We start from the raw sequence: 19,681 nt of genomic DNA, 5'->3' as shown, positions 1-19,681 counted from the left end.
CCATGCTGAAAAAATTTAATTGAAATGACCACAACCCATTGATTCATTCTATATATCCCTGAAAGAGTACATGATGTGTTACTGCTTGATAACTACATTTGCCCAGTAAACATTAGTTCAGTAGTAAGAAGTCAATAATCTGTGAAGTGCTAAACATGCATCTAACTTTAAAATCTGCCCTCAGAAACTGAAATAAAACCTGAAAGGTGGCTCACGGTTTTTATGCATTGGACAAAATGTGATCATGTGAGTTAAAGCAGTCATTTTGGATTCTTCTAGGCTTTCAAATTATTGGCAGACTGTAGGGTTTAAGATTTTGGAATCTGAACCATTAGCTCCACATAATGTAGGCATGTGTAAAGTACAAAGAATTATGCCAAAGCTTTTTGTCTTGCTTGATAATGTATAATTTATTCATGATTGAAAATATGTAGTGCTTTTGACATGCCTGTTATGGTCTATTTAATGATTTTTAGGTGATTTAATTGCACCTCCTTAACATTCAGATTTTTACAAGTTTTACCACTATAGCATTTTTACACAACTGGGATAGATTTCTGATGGTGACATACATTGAACTCTATTGTTCTTTACATTAGATTACATACTAGCTCAATGAATTAAGGATATACAGTAGTCAAATTACTGCTTTTTTATCTTTTGTAGGGCAAATGATGTGCAGATGTACTTGAAATTTCTTTGCTATTGAGAGGGTCAGATTTATATTGGTGAGGTCAAACTTGATCCAGCAGGTCTTTTGATTAACACGTTATCTAGATAGGAACGTGTTTCATTTTTGGAGGATAACATTTGTAGTCTACTAATATGTATCCAAAAGCTGTCACACCAATAACAACAAAAAAGAAAAACAGACCTCAAAATTTTTACCTGCTAGTAGAAATGGACAAATATTTGTCAAAACACAAAGCTAAAAAGACCTAGAAATGAGTTTAAGGAAAAACCACCATCATTGTATGCAGATATAATTTTTAAATCTTCATGAAAATTATATCCAGTAGAAATGCATTGGAGTTCTTTATATGTGGTGGAATAATGGGAATGTGGTTTAAATGACTTGCACTGAAAGGATCTTAAATTATTTTCTTCATATTCTTTCAAATATATAGCAGTTACTGAGCTTTGGATACTTCTTACTTACATTGGAGTGTGGGGTTTTTTGTGGTTTTGTTTGTAGATTTTTTTTTAATTCAGGAATCCTCCTGATACATTTTCATTCTAGCACTGAGTTCTGTTGTAAATTAAAAAAATTGGTTTTGGAAGAAAAAAAAAATCACATTTGCATATTTAAGTAGTTACCAAGAGAAAAACAAATCTGCTAGTTCTTGCTTCCATTGATTACACAGAGGCTGAAAATTCCCAAGTCACTGTTATATCTCATTAAGTGTGATGATGGAAGTGGTGTGCAACATCATCATCCCTTTGAATACAGTGCTGTTAAATAAAAAGACAAAAATATTTCCTCATTAAGAATTTTAGCTGACTACCTCTTCACAAATGTTGTTTTAATGTAGTATTTTTCCTTATTTGTAATTCTTGTGCAAATGAACAGATGGGAACATTTTGCCTGTAAAACTTAAGGTTTATTTAGGGAAGGGGTAAATGGTGAATCTCTGTGCTCGTTGATACTTTTAGCATCAGTTTGTCAATTCATAATTCACCTTAAATCTCACTTTAAAAGTTCCCACTCTTCTTGTCCTGAGTTCTGAGGAACAAACATCCACGTATTTACTACTATGATTTCCCAGTTTGATCTGGGGAAGGTTTTGCAGAGGTGCTGTAGAATCAGGAAGGTAATTGCTTTCCTTCCCAGCCCACAGAACAGTGGGTTAGATTTAAAAGGATGAAGAAAATGAGTAAGCGAGTAATTGAAGATGGAAGAGAGAAATTGCTGTCCCCGGTGTTACCTCGGTAGACAGATTGTTCCTTTTACTGTTAAAAAAAAAAAAAAAAAGAAGAAATATGACCAGTTTTGAGAGGGTTCGTTTTAGAAAGACACCATTAAAATTGGATTCTTGTGACATTTGGAAGTTGTTCTATCATCTGTTCTTTCACAGTCCTGACTCTTCCCTGAAAACTTCTGATGTGTTTCTGTTATGCCTCTTACCAAAGTGAGGCATGCAGAATAGGGATTCACCTGAGCTGCTTTGGGATTGGGAAAACTGGATCTGGCACCTACTCCATACTGCTTTCAGGACAGACTAGCATGATTTGGCAACTGATTTATGTGGCTGCTGCACACAGCACCGGTGCAAAGTCTGTGGTAAACTGTCAATACCTGTCAAGACAGAAATAAATTTGTATGTTAATCACCTAGAAATGCAGGGAAATAAATAGTTCCAGTGCTTCAGCGTGTTCATGTGGAAGATATTGTCAGGAATAATGTAAGGAGTAAATGGTCCTTATTCCATTAGCAGTTACAGACAGTACAGCCTTGCTGTGAACAGGCACCTTGGTGTGAGGACATGTACCTAGCAGTGAAATCCATACATCCCTCAGAGATTGCTGCCAGGAGTAAGACAGTGAAGCCATTCAGGGTACAGAAGAAAGCTTTACACAGCCAGAACTGCGTTAGAATGCTAGGTTGTCTGTAATTACTGCACTGGGATTTAGCCAGAATAGCTATCGTATTGTGAAACATGCCACGTGCTATTTTTCTACTTTTTTTTTTAATAGCATAAGCAGATGTGATTTTGAGTTTTCATCTTATCAAAAGCAATGAACTTTTGTTCCCACAGTATCCTATTGAGTTGGCTAACAAATTCTTGAATGTTCTGGTATGTTAACATGTATGGCATAAGAGCATAAGCTGTTAAATACCACATAGATGCTGAAGCTGAAAAATGCAAAGATATTTCTCAGCCTAGTGGAAAAAAAATCAAAAATTATCTGAAAAATTGGAACTAACAAATCTGTTTCATTTGTATTTCTTACTCCTAGCTTTTCATAAAGCAAAAAATGCCATAGATTTTGTACTAAATGGATGCAATAAATATGCCTGAAGTGCTGTGTTCCATATATTTAATAAATTATATTGTAGGTGGGGTGTTTGCCTACTTCTGAATTATTCACTACAGCATTTTAGATAATGTAGCTTTGTATCTCATTTCTAAACCCGCTCTCAATAACTTAATATTTCAACCACAAATATTCATCATGTTAAGAAAAGGATGATTTTAGGGGGAGGGAGAAAGAAGGAAGGGAACAAAGTGTCTGACATTCCTTTTGAATTTCAAGAATAATTGAAGGTAATGTATTGTCTCACACATGCCAGAACTGTCTTGTGGATCCTCAGCTATTATCTGCTTCTTAATTTCTAGTTATTTAAATCAACAGAGCTGAAGATCAAGCCCTAGTTATACTGGCATCCCACGAGACAGAAACTTTTGAAAAACAGAAACAAACTGAAAATAGCTGGGCTTATAGGCTTGACTTGGAGATAAAATAAAAGTGATGGAGAGATGGATTTTCTGATTGAACATAGAACTAGTAGTGATGGTAAGAGACAAAATGAGTCATCCTTACTAAATGTCATGAGATTCCTCATGTCCTTTCTGTTTGTTTGTTGATTTAGAATGGGATGAAGCAAAAAACTATTCAAGCAACTGTAGATCAGGCTTTTTATTTGTGTCCTGCATTTATTTTACCATTGTAAATGCCAGTGAAATTAGTAGTAGTATTTTAATAGCTGGATAAATGTAGCTGAGTCTTGAAACTCTCTGTGTTTGTCAGGTATTTATCCAAGTGTACCCTACCTGTGCTGTAGCATAGGAGCCAAGAGTGCAGCACGTTCAGCCTTCTGCTGTAGTTCTACCTCCATAAGTTTTTGCAAAACTGGTGCTGTAGGGTTCCCTGCTGACTGGTGATCCTGTGGTTCCCAGTAGCTTTCCCAAGGAAATGGACCTCATGGACCTCATGACACAGCAAAGTATCAAGAGGTGTCCCTAAGGACTTGTACTTTATGGCCAAATTGGAGGTAGTTTCAAATGCAGAGAAGGATCTGTAAGATATTCATGCTGGATTGAGGAGGCCATTTGTGTGTCTGTGAGACTCAGCCTCTCTTAAAATGCCCTTTTTGAAATGCTTGAAAATTGTAGGAGGGGAAGTTTTCTTCTCCCAGAAGCTGAAGTCTGTGGGGCTTGTGATGTGTGTGAAGCAGTTTTGTACTGATTTTAAATGTTCTGAATGATAAATGCATCAATGTGGAAAATGAAAGGTTGAGTTGGGGAAATAGTCATGAAAGGCTATTGTCTGTCATTCAGATAAGCAGATGAAAGTGAAAAAAAAATTTAAAGGGGAGTTTTTGAAACTTACAACTCAGTAAGACATTGTTTTCCCTTCCTAAACTACAACTACCCTTCTTAAATACTTATCACATAGATCTTTCTGTATAAAATCCAGGGTTCCAGGCATCCTCTTGATTCCCTAATTAGCCTGTGATTGTTTTGCTTGTACACCAACAGCCCTAATCTGGAAATGTACAACAAACAGGTTCTGCATGCCATCTTCAGAATAATATATTTGTCTACTTTTGAAGTTGCAGCAGGCACCTTAATGTATAAATTTTGCTTTCTACTATTTTTAATCTTTTATGCAATTGTGAATTATTGACTGGCTAAAACCAACATATAGTACATCTGAAGCTAAAATGGGCAAAAAAGTAGAATCACTCACTTCTACCACCTTATGGCCTGACAGACTCAACCGAAGGAAAAGTAGCAAAACCCATGCTTTCATCAGTGAAGGGGGTGGATCAGATCCTGAGCACACTGCAGAAATGCAGTAATCGTAGAAACCTGTGCTGAGCTTTGCTAGATTTCTGGTAGTAAATGCACTTTTAAAGTCCCTGTCAGCTGGGTCTCACAGAATAGAAATGCCGTTGACAAGGAGCTAGGGGCATCTTTCTGTGTCAGAATGATGGGACATTGCAAAGGTGATAAAAAGAGCTTAGCAGAAGGAGGCATTATTTGATGGAGACATATTCTTGGGATTTCTGAGCAGGTTCTTTGTTGCAGCCTGGCAAATAAACCATGAAGCTTATTCAAATGTACATTTCATTGCATCCAATCAAAAAATCAGCTGAGTTAGTAAATATTTTGGGCACCTGTAGTTTTTCATGTAGTGTGTGAAACTGAACATCTGCAATATGTATGTGCATGTAGAAGCTAATGAGTTCTAGTTATATACGGTATGTTTATTCATTAGTTCCATGGAGGAAACTAATAGGTTCAGAATGTAACAAAAAAAATGTAACTGAATTCCACGAGATGAATCTATTTATTTTCACTTAAAATTTTATCTGAGTCCCTTTGTGTTCAGGAGTCCACAAGATCCAATAGACTTAATACAGCTATTTGGTCTGGTAGGGTTTTTTTCTCTTTTTTGTGGTTTATTTGAAATAGTTCCATAACAGTTGTATAAATAGGTGTTTTGGTGTCTGTTGGCTCAATTCTCTGTATTTTTATGCACTTTTAGTCTGTAGTATCACCAAGGAGTCTATCTCCATGAACAACATAGGTGTCTGTGCTTCTAAAGAGTTCAGCCTTTGGGAAACTCCATTCCACAGCTGCTGCAATTCACAGAAGTGAATTACTGACATGCCAGCCTCATAGTGGCTGCATTTGGTTGTAGAGTTTTTCCAGGCATGGGCAATTTCCTTATTAAGAGTTTTCTGCTCAGCAAAAAGAGCTCTGTTGCCAAACATTTTTTGACACAGCACGCTAACACGGTGCTCACCAACACTAGGGAACTGATAGCTTTTGTAAAGGTGCTCATTGAGTGATCTTGCTTTTTTTTTTTTTTTGCAGAATCATGTAAACCCAGCATTGGATTTCACACAGACCCCTCCTGGAATGCTGGCCCTTGACAACATGCTGTACTTTGCCAAACATCACCAGGATGCTTATATTCGGGTAAGGCTTCCTCTTGTCATGGAGATCTTTGCAGTTGCCTGCTCACAGTAATTATGTCCTGTTTGCAGTTGACTTTGGAGGGGAGGTTCAAAATCCTGGTATCATTAATAGCAAACTCTAGGAAGACAAACCATGTGACACTAAAACATGATGTAAGTCTGTAAAAGGCCTGGGAGAAAGCTGTACAGTTGTCTTGACTGTCATTGCTGAGTCAAATATTCTATTCTATTCTATTGCAGAGTCAAATATTCAGATACTACTTTTTGCAAGTACTCCTTTTTGCTTAGGCCTGCAAAGAGAAGAGAAATGAGCCTGTGCTTTTGTCAGATGCATAATGGATGACCATAAACTCAGGAAGGAGTAATTATGCAGAAATCTCTGACCTGCTACCAAAAACTGACAGCATTTTTTTTTTTTTGTGGAAAGGAGGATTTGAAGATCAAATGAGAGTTGATCTTCAAATTTGAAGATCAATCACCTTTGAGAGGTGACCAAGTTGGCAGGGTACTGAGAGTTAAGACGCTTCCACTAAAACTACTTCTGTAGGAGAGGTCATGCTAGGAGTAAAATATGTACAAAGCATCATGATTTACATGTATAACCCATTCCTGTCCCCTGCCCACTCCACTTCCTACATTATTTCAAGGTTATTTCAGAGGTAGTTAGAGGAGGTTATGTGTTGCATCCCTACAAGAAGAGGCATACAGCTGAATAATACCTGCCTCTGAAGAGAACAACTTTTACTGAACTTTATTGAAATCAAGTGCTTGCCAAGCATAAACCAAGCAAGCACAGATGGAAAGGGAGGATAATCATGAAAGCTGGTGTCTGGAGTTCATAGGGATGGTTTAATTCCCCGAGAAAAATGCTCATGCAAACCAGCTTAAAGAAGATTGTGTATAGCAAGAAAACAGCAGAAACACCAATCATTTCCACTAAAAGTCAAGAATGATCTTTTAATATATGTTATCATCTGTTTTCTGTTTGAAGTAAATTGGTGTCAAAGCTCTAATAGGTTTGCAAAGGGCTTGCTGATATGTATGGACATAATACCATATGATGGGATTGTAGGATTTGCTCTTTAAATGGATCTTTCTCCTCTGTCTGAATCTAGCAATAACTCTTGAAAAAGATACTGTGGTAGTATGCAGTACAATAGTATTTATCAATCCCTATAAATCCCTGAAATCAAGGACTACCTCAGGTGATGAACAAAGAGCAGATTTTCTGGAGAAACTATGCTGAATAGTGTTTTTGTTTATAAAAAGAAATTGCTTATTGTTTCTCATTAAAATTTTATAAGATCTGGACTGTGCTACTTCATACTTATAAAAATTCAGCTTAGAGAATTAGAGGTAGCCAGTGCTTCCAAATGGGTCAGACATGTTTTAAAGAAGTCTGAAACGTTTGAAAGAGGACAAAAATTCTGTTGAAATAAAACTCTCATTGACAACTCTCAAGTTTTTCTTATTTTTTCATGTTCATTTTGCAAATGCTGTCTTAAAAATTGGATTCAGTGAAGCATGTAATTAGCCACTTTTTGGAAAGGATTTTGCTGCCGGCTCAGCCCTGTTCCTATAATGCAGTATTTTTGCTGCTGCATTACTGAGAATTTTGTTGTTTTGAGCTGCCTGTTTTTATTCCTGCATGGTCCCTGTTAGGGGAGTGCCTGACTGCCTCATGTATATCCCTCCTGAGAAAGAGTACACATCCACTAGAAGTGCCTTGCAGAGGCACTCTCAGATTCAATTGCTTGCCTAAAGCTGCTTTGGGGACTGTAAATGTGCTTTGGGAGTATGTTAGTCTATCCACCACTCTGAGGAGTTCTACTTAGTGTTTATACAGCATTGCTGGCACAGTAGGAACACCTCTGAGATGATGGTGTTGTGCAACTCCTACAGCGTTGATAGTCTTTGATTGCAAAAGACACCTACTTTCTCTCTCTTCATCTCCTTGACTTGCTAGCTGGTGTACAGTAATTTCCTGTGGGCCCTGACATGCCTGTTCCTTTTGCACTTCCCTTATTTCACATCTAACATTACCTTTCCTTCATGGCCTTTGGCTCCCAAACCTCCCACAATGCCAATTTGCTCTACTTGTACAGACTGTTGACCTTGCTTATTTTTTAGATGTATTTCTACTCCTGTACCCTAATAAAATTCCTCCTGTGGTCAAGCTGAAGTTTCCACAATAAATAGTTAGCTATACATTCAGCTATATACTTGCATCCTGAAAAACTTGTTTGACAGGAACTCTTCTCTTTTCGTTGCTGACACTAGGAAATAGTTTGGTTCCTAGGAGGAGAGATTATTTTCGACTTGTCTCTTTGCAATTCAATTGATTCCTTTGCCATGGGTTAATTCCTAAGCTCCAGATACTATCTCTGCCATGCAGTAATTAGAAATTGAGGCTGAAAATCAGAGCTGGTTTGAAACAAACTGGGAATATCTGAAGTTTTCCCTGATAGAATGTGATGTATTAAGCAGAGACACTATCAGGAAGTCATAATGGTTTCAGTGAGCGTATTGGCAGTGCTGCATTTTAATGGGCAGCACAATTCCCTGCAGTCTGACCTGTGGCTCTTAGGATGCCCCTGCTCCATGACCCTTAGTTCTTGTAGTAATGAAAATAATGGATAAGCAGAAGTTGGAAGAGAATGCAGTCAATAAGTAATCTCTTCCCTTTTCAGTCCTTGTTCTTTCATAAGAGATTCTGCTTAGAAGTAATTTGCATAATAAATAGATTAGTTGGGTAGGAAGGATGTCTGAAACTGAGGTGCCCTCTTGGGGGCTGGCGGTGGGGCTTCAAAGACCAGTAGAAAACTAATGTACTTTAGCACACTAAAGTAGGAAGAGTAAATGCAATTGCAATTTGTTAAAGATGGGTGTGAAGGCACTGCAGCAGATGGGTAACTCTGCATCTTGAAAGCAAAAGGCATTTGGGGGTGAAAATACGGGTGTCACACAGTGAAGGAGGAAACAAAAATAACCACGCTTTTCCCCTTCTTTTAGTCTTTTTTAACTACTTCCCCACAATCCACTTCTTTCATTCACCTTTTCCCCATTGTGTACTTTTTCCTGATATTGCAGTAATATGTTTTCTTTACTTGCTGTCTTCTTTCAGATAAACACAGTGTTTATACAAACTTTGAGTTAACAGATTTTGAACCTCAGGGTTCTGTTTGCCATACAAGATGACTGGAGCCTCCAGTAGATTGCTTAGTGAATGGGAAAAAAACCAAACGTTCTCTTTGACTGTGTGGTGTCATTAGCTATCATTTGGGTTTTTTTTAAAGTGTCCTATTGAATTAGTTTCCTGTTGAGTTATCTTTTCTTTCTCTTTAATTAATTGTCTGGTGCTATCAGTGACTGATGTGCACTGGATTTTTTTTCATGTTGCACTTAAATAATCAATCACTATAGAGGTTTGGCTTTTAAAAGGTGATGACATAGTATATGGAATGCATTGATGGAAGTAATGTTGAATTTCTACAAGAAATTTTAAAATTTTCCACAGGAAATAATTGGCAGCTTCCCAAGATCCATAATTATAGGACGGCTAGAGTGTATAATTAAATTTAACAGAGAAGAAAATGATTGGAATAAAGCTTTGTGACAGATAATTTTTTTGTTCTTTTGTAGCAGACAAGTCATGTGTTCCCCTACTTTCAATTTATTCCTTTCCAAAACTACTTCAGCTTCACATTCTACTAATTTTAAAAATAAAATTATAAGTTACCATTGAAGGCAGACTTTATTCAATACAGACATATTGAAATTTTTCTTACTGGTAACTTGTAGCAATGTGCCTTTTAATATTTCTGAGTGTAAAGAGTCTGTGGAAAAAACCTTTCTCATTCTAATGAATTTGATGACTGACAAATTGGTGGCTTGTCTATATTTTTCTTCTGTGTTTCTGACCAGCTATATTCTAGCAGGACTCACTGCTGCTTTGGGGTCAGATTCTGCCTTGAGAGGACACATACTGTGTCTCATCATTTTGTTTGAGCACATGGGATTGGTGCTTCAGGCAGAAAATACAGATAAAATTAGCAGCTTTGGGTCTGAATATTGGCTAGTCACCTATTTTTGGTTCTGTCCAGGTGGCTGCCAAGTTTATGTCCAGTTCTTTGCCCTTTATTAGATTAGTAGGCTCTTCATCTGTAGGAATAATATCATTTGACTCTAGCCTGAAATTCAAGTCTCATCTGCAGAAGAAAAAGTTTATCCCTTTTCCTACTGATTTTATCTATTTTGTTCAAATATTTGTTTGATATTGCAAGTGAGATTTTCCATATAAAAGATTATCGCTAGGGTGGGAAGGCAGTGTTGAAATCCATGCTGAAAGTTGAATCCATTTTATGATGGATCCAACGCTTCTAAATTTTTGTGAGTGATGTGTAAGATACTTAGTGGTATGCTCTTAGATTTTCTGTTCTTGCATTTAAAACAAGTTTTAAAAGTTATTACAGCGTTCCAAGTAAAAAAAAAAAAAAAACAACATGTGGACTTTGGTTGCACCAAAAATTACTTTGAATACCTGAAAATTAGAAGATGACTTAGTTTATGGTCAGTACTAGAAAATCCTCCTTCCCCTGAGTTTGCTGAGCTGGTAATTTGGTTACTCACACAGTTGTAATGCAGGGACACTTCTTCCCCAGCAGCTACATTCGGGGAGGCTGAGGAGGGAGCTCTTTTGCATTTGAAGCTTTCAGAAGTCAGAGAGGAGGAGCAGGTGCTGTTTGCAAGTGCCAGTGATGCAGGCAGGAAGATTGCTGGCATCCTGCAGGGACCTTTCAGAACCCAAATGGGCTGAGTCACAGTCAGACTGTCTGCCGTGTACTTTCTAGCCCATGCAGTTGTTGTATAGGAGGCTGCCTACACATCCTTCCGTCAATTCACAAAGTCTCCTCGTGCCTACTCACTCTCTCCTGATCAGATATGAGGAGTCCAACATATAATTTCAGCATTTTCTGAAATAAAATTGAGCTTGATTTCTGCCATGCTTTTCTCCCCTCCCAGAAATGGTAGGAAAAGATGTAACTTTTTTTTTTTTGTAGAATATAGAGAGAAAAATGAGGTTTTTTACATGAGTCTTCCTGGTGAGTCTCATGAATGAATGCAAAAGGACCTAATTGCCTAAGCCAGGTTCCCAGATTATTAATGTGTTCTTGTCTTTTCTCAGCCAAGCTTTCTATTCCACTCACACATCTAAGTGTCTTTCTGCCTGTGCTTTATTTCTTCCCAAACATCACACAATGTTTCTCCTTTACATGACAGCCCTGAGGGCCTCCATCACTGAGGGGGATTGAGATGGGTCCCTCTGCAGTTAAAGATGCAAAATCCTGGAGTGGCTGGTTGCAGCATAGACACAAAATTAGCACTGAGGAAGGGAATTCTAAGGGAGTCATGGCACTCTCTGCACAGCCCTGTGTGGAATGTGCAGTGGGATACATAAGGCATGAGTTCAGATCACTTTCCACCATTCATAGCTCTCCTAAATGTTCCCAGGTTTATGGCAGCTCTTGTCTAAATTGCATTCTGATCCAAAGGGCCCAGAAATTGATGCAAGCCTAGCAACTGTCCTCAAAAGGTTTTGAATCACACCAAGGTTGCAGCAGTAGCATACAAAGATTGGGCTAGTTTTTGTGCAGCCACGGTCCCTCCACCTGCAAAGCTGAGATGCTTATGCATGAGGAAAGAAAACTAGCTTTTGACTGTCATGGGTTTTCCCATTTACTCCATGTCCAGAGCACTTGTGATGTAACTCTGGCTGCCAAGCTCATTGATGTGCTATAAAAGTTGATGTTTTTCTCAGATATAGCCATACCACAATAACATTAGGGTGTCCATAGGGCATGTTTTACATTATGAAAGAAAGAAAAAATTCAAAAACCTGCTATATTCCGCAGAAACTGCAGGTTTCTGCCTTCCACCTCTGCCATTGGTGAGCCAGGGGAGAACTTCAGGAAAAACATTACCTTCTTACATTTGTGGGGGGCACAGAGGGAGAGGAATACCTGACTGGTGCTTTCCAAACTGTACCAGTTCAATGCCCTCTCACATACCTGTGACATACAAATTGAAGAGCGCATTCTGGTGCTGCTGCTGAGGATGGCAGGGCAATGGAGCCTTCTTGTTTTGGGCCTTACCACTATTTGTGGGTTCTTCATAGAGAGAAGAAGAAGAAGAAGGTTTTTCTGCAAAGAAAGGGGGAAGATGCGAGGCAAACCACTGCATATTTGTCTTTAGATGGAAAATAAAAATTGCAGTCATGCTTCATAAGCTAAGGTGTTTGTGTGAGAATGAAAATTTATTGCTAGGTGAGCACCTGCAGAACCATGCATATTTAGCTTGAGATTGTTTGGCAGTACATTTGTTTGAAAAGTATAACTTCATAATTTTCCAGAAAAACTCCAACTTTTGGAAATGTTAAGCCATCACATGTCAGTGGCCCTTTCTTGTTTTTCAATATCTGTAGAAGGTCTCAAGTTTCCTTCCAGATCTTTGTTTAAATTGCAATTCTAGTATCTTCCAGAGGCAGACAGAAATAACTGTTGCTTTATTTTAGCTTTGCCATGAGAAATTTCTATAATGACTCAGGAATGTCAAGGAAGAGTGAGATAAGAGAGAGAGGAAGCATTGGAAATTAAAAATACAGCGTCGCAGGGGACAGTGCAGAGTGAAGGATGTTGGAAGAAGACTGATGCTGAAGCTGAAGCAAATGACAAGCTACCTTAGGAAGAAAGCAAAGTTGGTGATGAGGAGGAATGAAAATGCAGTAGTCTCACCCTTCTCAGGAAGCATATCTTAAAGATTTGCATCTTAGACTTACCTAAAGCACCTAAATGAAGAGGGAATGGTGAAGCCTACCATATGTGATAAGGAGGCTTAGGGAAAGAAAAAAAAAAAAGCAGTGTCAAGAAAAGGAAGAGAATCCCTGCAGTTTCTGGATATTTAAATGCTGCTTGACCTTTCATTTTGGGTCTAAGGAGGTTTTTATGATCTCTACTAAATAGCTCTCTGAACCTCTTGATATTAACCTGCAGCAGACTGCTAAAAAGCTTGTTCTCTATTAAGACAGGATCATTTTATAAAATTGGTCTGTAGAAATGCTCCTTTCTAATAGTGCAGCAATATTCGTTGAATTGCCTGCTCTGGGACTTATTAGAAGTATTAATGCAGCTACAGTGGATCTTGCCTTTCTTTCAGTTCTGTATTTATTTCCTAATCACAATGCATCTCTGTTTCATTGCCAAGCTCTGATTTTGGCTCAGGAATCTGAGAATTACATCTGCAGTTGCCATGGGCAATATGCTTTGAGACAATTTCATCTTTAATGTGAAGGATTAAGGGACTGGCTAAGTCGGTATTTCTTCTCAGTGAAGGAGAAATGTTTCTGTCTGGTGGTTTCAGCCTCCTGGATTTTGATGAGGAAGCTTTTGAAGATACCTGTCTTCAAAATTTTGCCTTTTGTCAGTCATTAACTCTTAGATGCAGGTATAAGCTTCGCTACTGAAGCTGATGCAGACTTTAAAACCCATAGTAGTCAAGTGTGGAAAATCCTTCACGTAGTCCACTGCCTTCTGAGGGTCTATTTTGGGATCCTGAGGTAGTGACAGACTCAATGAATAATTCAATGGAAAATCATAAAGGCACACTGCCATAAATTTAGAAAATCTTTTTGATTTTGAGGTTGGTGTCTTCTAAGGAGTTTTTCTGCTGCTGGGAAATTTGCATTATTTCCCTGTGATCTTGGCATGATACTTAACTTTATTTTAAATTAAAAAATAACTTTTAATGGGTTTATTTATTTATTTTGCATATTTATATTTTATATATTTTTTCTGTATTACAAGTTTGGGGTTTTTTTAAATTCGATTTTAAAACAAATTTTTATTGTATGGCCAGGCCACAGGCCACTTGTTAAACCTCAGACTGTTTTCCTCATCCCATCCATCCAGTCTTTCAAGATCCTTCTTCTTACCCTCCAGTAGATCAGCACTCCCATCCACCTCGGCATCATCTGTGAACTGACTGCAGGGGCACTTGGTGCCCTCACCCAAATCATTGACAGAGGTGTTTAACAGGACTAGGCTCAATACTGATCCTTGGGGTGCACCACTTGTGACTGGACACCAGCTGGATTTAGTTCCATAGATAGATGGAAAAATATAGTAAATAATTTAAAATAATAATAACTGTACAGAACTGTATTCTACTACTAATACTGTCAAATTCTCATGCCTTAACAGGCTACAGACTTGCATTTGTAGAACTGTCAAGAATATGGATAATACTGATTTCCTAGAAGTTTCACCTCCTTACATTTTTAAAAAACATTTTTCAACCTCTTCCTCTCTCCTCTCTGCTAGTTAATTAATCTCATTCATTTTCTTTTTATTCTATGCTTCTCTCACTCAGTTTTTCTTTTTTTCCCTTCCATTTTCTGAGCTGCTATTGTTTTGTTCTTGTTTATTTTTACAAAGAACATCACTAAGATATTTCCTGTCCGCCCTCTCTTGCTAATTTTCTTTTGTTTTTCTATTGAGATTTTTGTCTGGACTTTTTCGCTCTTCCCTAAAGCAAAAATACACATTGTTGTTGAATACTACACATTATGGTGGATTTTTTTTTTTCTGCCTCATGGTAATGGGCAGTATTGATCAAAGACACAAGAGGAAGAGAAGAGGTTCTGCAGAATTTAATACTCGTGTACTGTGAGCTTATTTTGGTTTTTAACTGTATAACATCTAGTGTATTATATGCTGCATTTCCATGCTTGACCTACCCAATTCTGTAACTTCACAAGGTCTGAAGACAGGAAAAATTGGCAGAAATAGTTTTGTAGTATCAGAATAAAGGGCAGCCAAATGGATTTGTAGTGTTGCAATAAAGGGCAAGCCAGTGTCAAGATAGTATTGAAGTTAGATGGGATGTGAGCCAGCAGTGTGCCCAGATGGCCAAAAAGGCCCATAAAATCATGGCTTGGATCAGCAATAGTGTGGCCAGGACAGTGATTATCCCTGTGCACTCAGCACTGCTGAGGCCACACCTTGAATCCTGTGTTCAGTTTTGAGCCCTTCACTGCAAGAATGGCATTGAGGTGCTGGAGTTTGTCAAGACAAGGTCAATGGAGCTGGGGAAGGGTCTGGAGCACAATGAGGAGCAGCTGAGGGAGCGGGGGATGGTGTTCAACCTGGGGAAAAGGAGGCTCAGGAGAGACCATATCACTCTCTACAACTCCCTGAAAGGAGGTTGTAGCAAGGTAGGAGTTTTCCTGTCCCAAGGAAGAAACAGCTGGGCAAGAGGAAATGGCCTTAAGTTGTGCTAGTGGAGGTTTAGGTTGGATACCTAAATTCTTCATGGGAAGGTTGTCAACGACTGGAACAGCCTGCTGTGGGGAGTGGTTGAGTCACCATCCCTGGTAGTATTTAAAGGACATGTAGATGTAGGCACTTGGAGACATGGCTTAGTTAGTGCTCGACTCAGCAGTGTTGAGTTAATGGTTGGACTGGATGATCTTAAGTATCTTTTCCAACCTAAATGATTCTGCGATTCTGTGGTGCCAGGAATTCTACTGCCATGTCCATGGTCTCTGCTTTTGAATATTTGTTTTCCCCAAGCAAAATTGAGCCACTGTGGCTGCTGATTGTGAATGTCTGGTGGATCTGCATCTCACTGTGGATTTTTGATGGGGAGGTGGAAGAAGATAATAGGGTGAAGCACTTAATGAGCATTAATGATAGACCTCCGTTTAAAGGAAGGTTGTGTGGGCTTGCAGCTTCCTCACTACTTTCCTTCCAGTGGTAAAATAACTGTTGTGATAAAAACGTGACTCAAGCCAGGAGTATGCTCTATAGATAGAACAAAGTGTTTTTCTGTCTTGAGCTGTGTGTTATATTTCTTTCCCTGGTATTGTTTTCACCGCTTTATGAAGGGAACGTGTCCATTCCCTGCTTATTTCTCCTCCGTAACCACAGTGATAAAGGAAATAACATTAAAACCATGTCCTTATCAGCTCTATTTATAGCATTTTACTTTGGAACAGGATATGAGTCGTGAAGTCGTGAAAAGAGTATTACAAATATAATAATGAATGTTGTAAATCTGTTGCCAAGACTAGGAATGATTTCTCTTTGGATATTTATAAGAACCTATTTTTTTTCTTTCCCTTTTTACTGTTGCTGTTTCCTGCAGAAGATCCATATCTGTCAAATTTGCCTACAGATATTTAGATGCAGTAAAGGGCCGTCCATCTTACTTTCTTAAAGGAATGTGACATGGCAGCACTGCTTTATTTTGTACAGCAAATGCTAAAAAAAACTGATGCTTGTAGAGAGTGTTTCTGAGGATCATTTTAAGACTGCTTTACATATTGATTACTCAAATTGCCATTTAATTTGCTGTATAGCAATACACAGTGCCTTAACTATTTCTCTGGCATTCTTATTGATTGCTGTAATTCTGTCTTACATTATATGCATATATGGTGTCACCATTAAATATTTATGTGCTCATGAAATGTTAATATGTCGGGTTAATGTGAGACTCAACAAAGTGCATTTGCCAGAAGCGAGCAGAAATACATCCCCATGCTTCCCTCTCCCTCCCCCTTGCCCTTTCAATTTGCCTCTCCATTGATTTTATTACCAGTGTTTCTCTGCTGTATCTAAATCTGTGTCGAAGCAACCCCCTGCTCCAGTATGCAGATTTTATGTTTTATTATGTGAGAGATAAAACAGGGTAATAAAAAGAATGAGGGAAGTGATCTTAGGGTGGTATTGAGACACACAGCTTTCCATTGTTCTGGTGCTACTCTATCTTTGCTTCTGCTTCTGGGTGTAGAACTGTAGCTCTGTCCTCCATGAGAGAGAGTGAAGCAGGATGACTCATCCAGAATATAAAGTCATATTCACATGTTTCTTGAACAGTGGCTGCAGCAACGTAAAACAAAAATAGCAGGGGTGTTTCTCTGATTTACTGTTACCCAGAGATGACATGGAGCAATTGCCTGGCATTTAAACCAAAACTTCTAGAAGGAAGAATCCTCTTGGCAAACTCTGGAACATGACTCAGTACTATTGGAAAAGGCCAGTAAAAAATTGTGGTGATAAAGTATATATCATATCCCTAATGACTTTGTAAGCTTCTGTGGCAAGTGTAAGCAACCAAAGGAAATAGCAGCAGCACTGGAAAACAAACCCAAGAGATCACATTTTCTCATAACACAGAGAGCAACCACCCTTTTACATCCCTGGGTGAAGGGTTGGGAGCAGCTAGAGGCTGCCCTTTGTACTGTAGGACTAAAATAGATGCTTTTTGAAAAGACCTTGGCATGCTGTGTGAAGCACAACTTTCCTACTTGCTGTAGGGTTTTCACTCTTTTCCCACATGTAGCTGCTTCACAGGAAAGAAGGACTAGAAGCAAATCTCCATATAGACCTAAACAGTCAAAACCAAGATCTGAGAAGGGAGGGAAAGTTTTTATTGTCATCCAGTATTGAACTGCTTCTCCTGTCCACCTTTCCACCTGGTTTTGGGTGGAATTCCAGCCTCGAAGCCCTTTGCAAACCTTTATTTGCTGTAAAAAATAGAAAGTTTTAAAACAAACAAGTAAAAAGCCACAAACAATACAGAAAGCCAAACAAAAACCATGATGGAGATGGGGGCCAACAAGACAGGAGGAATGCAAGGCAGAGAGCAGTGTCTAAACACCTGTTTGTGAGAAAAATTGTGAGATCATCTGGGATTCTCCGCTGCTTGGCAAAATATCTTACCTTTGAAATTCATTTTCTTCTTCTGTCCCTCATCCCTAGGCTATGCATCAGCTGCTTAGGATGAGGTTTTTCTTTTTGTAAAGTGGCAAAGTTTGTTCTGCAAAGACAATTTTTACTTCAAATTTGTTTTGACAATTTCTTTTTTTTTTTCCCCAGACCTTATTCTGCTCTTTCTTTTCAGGCTCACTGCTTCAGTGAAATCTATAGTATTTTTATAACTTTTCATTTCTTATTTAGTTGTAGTGCCAAGGAAAACTGTCTCCACTGTATCAGATATGGCAGAACTTAATGGGTATATAAATGTAGAAGGAGTTATTTTCTTCCATTTATTTTACAGTGTCGCTCAATAGAGAATGCAAAGACTCTCCTTCAGTCATTTTTGCACATTCATGTGCTTGATACAAGAGTGATTGTTCTCTGAAATGTTTTGCACATAAGCAAAAAATTCTTCTCATAATAGAGAGAATGCAGACATTTTCTTCCTTTGTGTGTTGTTTGATTTTATCATTTGAGACTACTTTGAAGACTGAATACAATGATGAAGATTCCGTCTCGGTTTTATAGATCCTTCTAGGTGTGTTCATGCCTATCAATAATTTACCTAATTTCCTTTAACCAGCACATTTAAAATGAAACTATTTCTTTCTCTTTGGCTTTTACTTCAGTTTCTCCAAGTCAGGGTGGTGCAGAACAGCAACATTGCATAGCAATGGCAAAACTTCCCAGTTGGTCATGGAGCAGCACTGTGTTTATATGTTGCTTACTGCCTCAGACATAGAATCATAGAATGGTTTGGAAAGGACCTCAGAAATGTAGTTCCAACCTCAGAGCAGGGAAATCTCCCACTTGACCAGGTTACACAAAGCCCCATCCAGCCTGGCCTTGAACACTTCTAGGGGTGGGGCATCCACAGCTTTTCTAAGCAACCCGTTCCAGTGCCTCACCACCCTCACAGTAACAAATTTCTTCCTAATATCTCATCTAAACCTACTGTCTTTCAGTTTGAAGCCATGACATAAATGGCATAGGTCATTTAGCTGTGGGGAAGACTAAGGTTTATTAAAATACATTTTCCTGAATTCCCCATATAGTTTCCTAGACTAAGTCTGATATGCCCTGTAAATGTTGGATGTGGAGAACAGTGTCGCAGCTCATGGGTTCTTCAAACTGATTGTTTTCCATTTTGATTCCACCTTCAGATTGTCCTGGAGAACAGCAGTCGAGAAGACAAGCATGAGTGCCCATTTGGCCGAAGCAGCATTGAGCTGACAAAGATGCTGTGTGAAATTCTCAAAGTAGGAGAGCTACGTAAGTTGATCTGTTTGCCCTCTAAGAACTGTGGAGCGAGTTCAGTGATACCTGAGTTTTTTCAATGCAAGGATTTTCTTCCAAGAAGCATTTTTGGGTATAGATCCATATAGAACACTGGCACTCAGAATGACTACATCTATTTTCTCTCTCCTACTGGTTTGTGGCATCACAGGGATGAGGGTGGAATAGGGGAAATGGGCACCTATTCTTTGGCTCTCTTCTATGAGAAGCAGGAAAGTTGCATCATTTCTAGGGGAGTCAGTTAATTTCCCATCGGGTGATTTGGTGTAGGAAACTTCGTGGTTGTTACATTCCACAACCTTGTCCATAGGTTGGTTTTATATAAGTATCATGGTCATTCTTTGTTGGATTGCTAATCTAAACTGACACATCCCGTTTTCTCTTAGATACCTGAAACTCTATCTAAATATCAGATGATAGACATAAAATTTACTCTGAAAGTGTGATATTAATTACTGTGTTTTAATACAGAGTAAACAAGTTGTCTTTGGCTTCAATTACAGTCCCTTGACAAATTGTTAGATACTATCAAACAGAAGAGCACATCTATATCTTCATTAGTATAGCGTGTTGGTATTTATTGATACGTATAAATTTCAGTTACCCATCAATAATATTTTGGATCCAGCTGCAGTCTGTT

The 19,681-nt window shown here is 38.4% G+C and overlaps 1 protein-coding gene across 5 annotated transcripts in view; it reads left to right on the top strand.

The window, feature by feature from the left end:
- ELMO1 (engulfment and cell motility 1) overlaps positions 1-19,681 on the top strand; it is a 316,899-nt gene that overhangs the window by 150,112 nt on the left and 147,106 nt on the right. For all 5 annotated transcript variants that reach the window (XM_063157015.1, XM_063156989.1, XM_063157023.1 and 2 more), the window contains 2 exons: positions 5,826-5,930; positions 18,909-19,017. In XM_063157015.1, coding sequence (XP_063013085.1) covers positions 5,826-5,930; positions 18,909-19,017 — 214 coding nt within the window. The remainder of the gene's footprint in view (positions 1-5,825; positions 5,931-18,908; positions 19,018-19,681) is intronic.

This window comes from Melospiza melodia, chromosome 1 (assembly GCF_035770615.1).
Source record: "Melospiza melodia melodia isolate bMelMel2 chromosome 1, bMelMel2.pri, whole genome shotgun sequence".
NCBI lineage: Eukaryota > Metazoa > Chordata > Aves > Passeriformes > Passerellidae > Melospiza > Melospiza melodia.
The sequence above is the reverse complement of the archived record's forward strand: the minus strand, read 5'-3'. Positions and strand labels throughout refer to the sequence as shown.